This window comes from Nicotiana sylvestris, chromosome 1, assembly GCF_000393655.2.
Source record: "Nicotiana sylvestris chromosome 1, ASM39365v2, whole genome shotgun sequence".
NCBI classification, from domain to species: domain Eukaryota; kingdom Viridiplantae; phylum Streptophyta; class Magnoliopsida; order Solanales; family Solanaceae; genus Nicotiana; species Nicotiana sylvestris.
The window spans coordinates 125,355,361-125,359,575 of record NC_091057.1 but is presented as its reverse complement, the minus strand read 5'-3'; the positions used below and the strand labels follow the sequence as shown (position 1 = coordinate 125,359,575).

The 4,215-nt window shown below is 46.0% G+C and overlaps 1 protein-coding gene across 1 annotated transcript; it reads right to left on the bottom strand.

The window, feature by feature from the left end:
- Nucleotides 1-438: 438 nt before the first annotated feature.
- LOC138874429 (uncharacterized) lies at nucleotides 439-4,215 on the bottom strand. The gene is made up of 3 exons (XM_070152825.1): nucleotides 3,466-4,215; nucleotides 1,631-2,964; nucleotides 439-1,057 (listed from the first exon to the last, which is right to left on the bottom strand). The coding sequence occupies exons 1-3, from the start codon at nucleotides 4,213-4,215 to the stop codon at nucleotides 439-441; spliced, it is 2,703 nt and encodes a 900-aa protein (XP_070008926.1).

The window sequence follows — 4,215 nt, the reverse complement described above, 5'->3', positions numbered from 1 at the left end:
ACTCATTACATCTTTCTTGTTCTTTGGCGGTGGCAACTCTTGAATGGCTTTGACCTTTGACGGGTCCAATTCTATTCCCCGGAGACTCACAACGAAACCCAATAACTTTCCGGCTGGGACCCCGAACGCACACTTGGCAGGATTCAATTTTAAGTTGTATCTCCTCAGTCTGTTGAAGAATTTTCTCAAATTTCCCATGTGATCTGCAGCTTTCCTGGATTTAATGATGACGTCGTCCATATACACCTCGATCTCTTTATGTATCATATCATGAAAGATTGTGGTCATGGCTCTCATGTAGGTAGCACCAGCATTCTTTAAACCGAATGGCATCATTCTGTAATAGTACATTCCCCACGGCGTAATGAATGCCATTTTCTCTGCATCTTCTTCATCCATCCATATCTGGTGGTATCCAGCAAAACAATCAACGAATGACTAGAGCTCATGTTTGCTGCAGTTATCAATCAGTATGTGTATATTTGGTAAAGGGAAATCATCCTTAGGACTGGTCCGGTTGAGATCCCGGTAGTCGATACAGACTCTAAACTTCCCATCCTTCTTCGGTACCGGCACAACGTTGGCTAACCATGTTGGATACTCAACTACTTTGAGAACCCTGGCTTTGACTTGCTTGGTGACCTCTTCTTTGATTTTCAAACTCATGTCTGGCTTGAACTTTCTGAGTTTCTGTTTGACCGGTGGGCATGCCGGATCTGTCGGCAGCTTGTGGGCCACGATGGATGTGCTGAGACCGGTCATATCATCATATGACCAAGCGAATATATCGTCATATTCTTTCAAAAAGTCGGTGTATTCTTCCTTTTCTGGTGGTGACAAGTGTACGTTCATACGCGTTTCCTTGACATTTTCTGTGTTCCCCAAATTGATGACCTCAGTTTCGTCTAAGTTAGACTTGGGCTTGTTCTCGAAATTCTTGACCTCCCTGACAACCTCTTCTGGTATCTCATCCTCTTCTGAGTCTATATCCGTTTGTCGCACTATCTCGTTGCAAGTCACAGTCGTTGGTTCATCATCAAGATATGTAATAGTAATGCTGTGTAAAATAAAGTAAATGGTATAGAAAATAAATGAGAGCAAAACGTAAAGATAAACTTGGAAAATGCTTTTTCATAATCGTTTAAAACATCGGAGCTCTTTTTCAAAAGTAAAGACAATGCGAAGAAGTAAAATAAACTAAAGTAAAGTGTGATGCATATGCGTCGTTTAGCCTTGCTACCCCGAGGCTCTCCGGGCACTGGTGGTCCTGATTGACCAATTGGCGAGGGGATCTCCTTGGTTCATAGCTTGAATGGAAGGGCCTTCATCCACTTCCTCCTCGAAGATAACACAACAATCCATATCATCTTCCAGAAACAGGTTCTGTATTGCTGCTAGTGCCTCGTCTTCCTCTGATCCGTACAAAGTGTCGGTTGGCTGAAAAATCTGCTCCAACTGAGGTATAGGGTGCTCCAGCGAATGGTATGGTCCGCGCCATGGGGGTGACCAGTGGTTGAACTCTTCCCAAGTGTACTCATACCCTAGGCCAAAAGTGGTACCGTGCTTCTTCAGCTTGATAGGTTTGGTGATACCCTACAGGTTCTTGCCAAGTCCTTTTCCGGGTTCATACCTGCTCCAATTCAGGATGCTCTCAATTTTGTTATCCCACCACTTGTCTTTGTCTATGGCGTTGACTCGCTCGATGTGATGGTATGTTTCTCCAACGATTTTCCTTCTACCTTCGATCATCGGGATGGCCTGGTGACTATATATAGGGTTGCTACCGTCGCCATGAATGATTACTTCCTGATGATTCCATTCAAATTTTACAGCCTGATGCAAAGTTGACACCACATACCCAGCGGCGTGGATCCAGGGTCGTCCTAGCAACAAATTGTAGGACGCTGGTACATCAATGACTTGGAACTCGACATCGAACAAGGTGGGTCCCATCTGCAGGCATAAGCTAATTTCTCCAATGTTGGACCTCTGAGATCCATCAAAAGCTTTGACACTGATAGCCCCGTCTTTGATCTCGTGCAATCCCTTACCCAATGTCCTGAGAGTTACCAACGGACAAATGTTGAGGCTGGATCCCCCGTCGACTAGAATCCTGGTGACAAAGTGATCCTCGCATTGCGCAGTGATGTGCAATGCTTTGTTGTGACCAAGCCCTTCTGGCGGTAATTCATCTTCATGGAAGGTAATCTTATGGCTTTCTAGTACATGCCCCACCATGTTTGCTATTTCGCCTCCTGTTATGTTGCTGGGAACATAAGCTTCACTCAGTACTTTTATTAAGGCGTTTTTATGTGCCTCTGAGCTTTGTAGAAGAGCCAGAATAGAAATCTGTGCTTGCGTTTTGTTCAGTTGCTCGACGACCGAGTACTCTTTGGCCTGTACCTTCCTCCAAAGGTCATCAGGTCCAGTTTCAACAGCTCGCCCGGAGGCCTGCTTGCTGGACTCAGCCAAGTGTTCCGGGGTGTATACCCTGCCTGTCCTGGTCATGCCCTGTGCGGCAATCGCTTCCCCAGTATATGTCTTTCCCTTCCTTCTAGCCTCAGCGGTGTAATCCCAAGGTATAGCATTTGTCTTGAACGGGGTTACGTCTGTCATGGAGACTGGAATTGGTGCCTTAGGAGGTAACACAGTAACTTCAAATGGCATAGGCGCTCTTGGAACTCCGAACTCAACCTCAATTAGTTTTGGCGCCTTTGAAGGTGGTGTTTCAAACTCGAGTGGTACGGACACGTTTACCACATCGCCCTCAGAGGGCTGAATCTGGACAACAATGGGATTGAGAGTAACTATTGGCTTCTTAGGCTCGTCTCCTTCAGCTATCAACCCGATTGACCCCTTGTGGTCCCAATCATCTTCGATCTCGATCATGTGGATGCCTTTACCCTCGTGGTCAGGTAGAGGGTTGTTGCGGACATTAGGAGCAGGCTCCTTTGCTATAATGATCTTGTTGTCAATCAGGTTCTGAATCTTGTCTTTTAACGAGCGACACTCGTCGATGGTATGGCCCTTCATCCCGGAATGGTATGCGCAAGTCTTGTTTGGGTTGATCCACTGGGAAGGATTTTCTGGAGTTACGGCTGGGATAAGGGTAACGTAACCAGTTGCCTTAAGTTTTTGATATAATTGGTCAATTGGCTCGGCTATGGCGGTATATTGTCTGGGAGGTTTGCAGTCAAAGTTTGGTCTAGGTCGTGGGAAGTTTTGACGGGTAGGAGGTGATGGGTAGTGAGAAGGTTGGGAGTTATATGCTTGGTATATAGGTGCGGATTGGGAATATCTGTGTGAAGCGGGTTCATACGTAGGTGGTGGAGCAGGTGATGGAATTTGGTAGGTAGGTGATGGTTCTTGGTAATTTAGGGTAGGTTGATATGTGAGTGGAGCTGAGGGATAGGTTTGGTACTTCATAGGGGAGTTGTTCCTTTGCGCAGCCATCACAGAATTCACATCATTTTTCTTTGATGAGCCACCAGACTGTAAAGCCTTGTTGGTAGCTTGCAATGCCTCGAGGTTAGTGACCATACCATTTTTTATGCCTTCTTCGATTCTTTCTCCCAACTTGATGATGTCGAAGAACTTTTGGCCCTCTATTAGCATCAGCCTCTCGTAGTACTGCGGATCCTGAGCACGGACGAAGAACCTGTTCATTTGTTCTTCCTCCAAGGCCGGTTTGACCTTAGCAGCTTCTGACCTCCAACGAGTAGCATACTCGCGAAAGGTCTCTGTGGGCTTCTTCTTGAGATTCTGGATATAGAACACATGTGGTGCGTTCTTAGTGTTGAACCTAAATCGATCCATAAAGTCAGACGCCATGTTCACCCAACTAGTCCATTTTTTTGCATCCTGGCTAATATACCATGATAAAGCATCACCCTTCAAACTCCTCATGAACAGCTTCATGCGAATCTTCTCGTCCCTTCCGACTCCTACCAGCTTATCACAATACATTCTGAGGTGGACCCTAGGATCACCTGTACCGTCGAATAGTTCGAACTTGGGAGGTTTGTACCCTTCTGGGAGCTCAACATCTGGCTGAACACAGAGATCTTCGTAATTTAACCCTTCAACAATTTTGTTACCTTCGAAATCTTGGACCCGGGTAGTCAACTTCTTGATCTCAGCGGCCAAATTCTGAATGAGGGAGCTCTTGTCATCTGTCTCGATTGCACTGGTGATTGGCTGACTGTAATGTGGCAT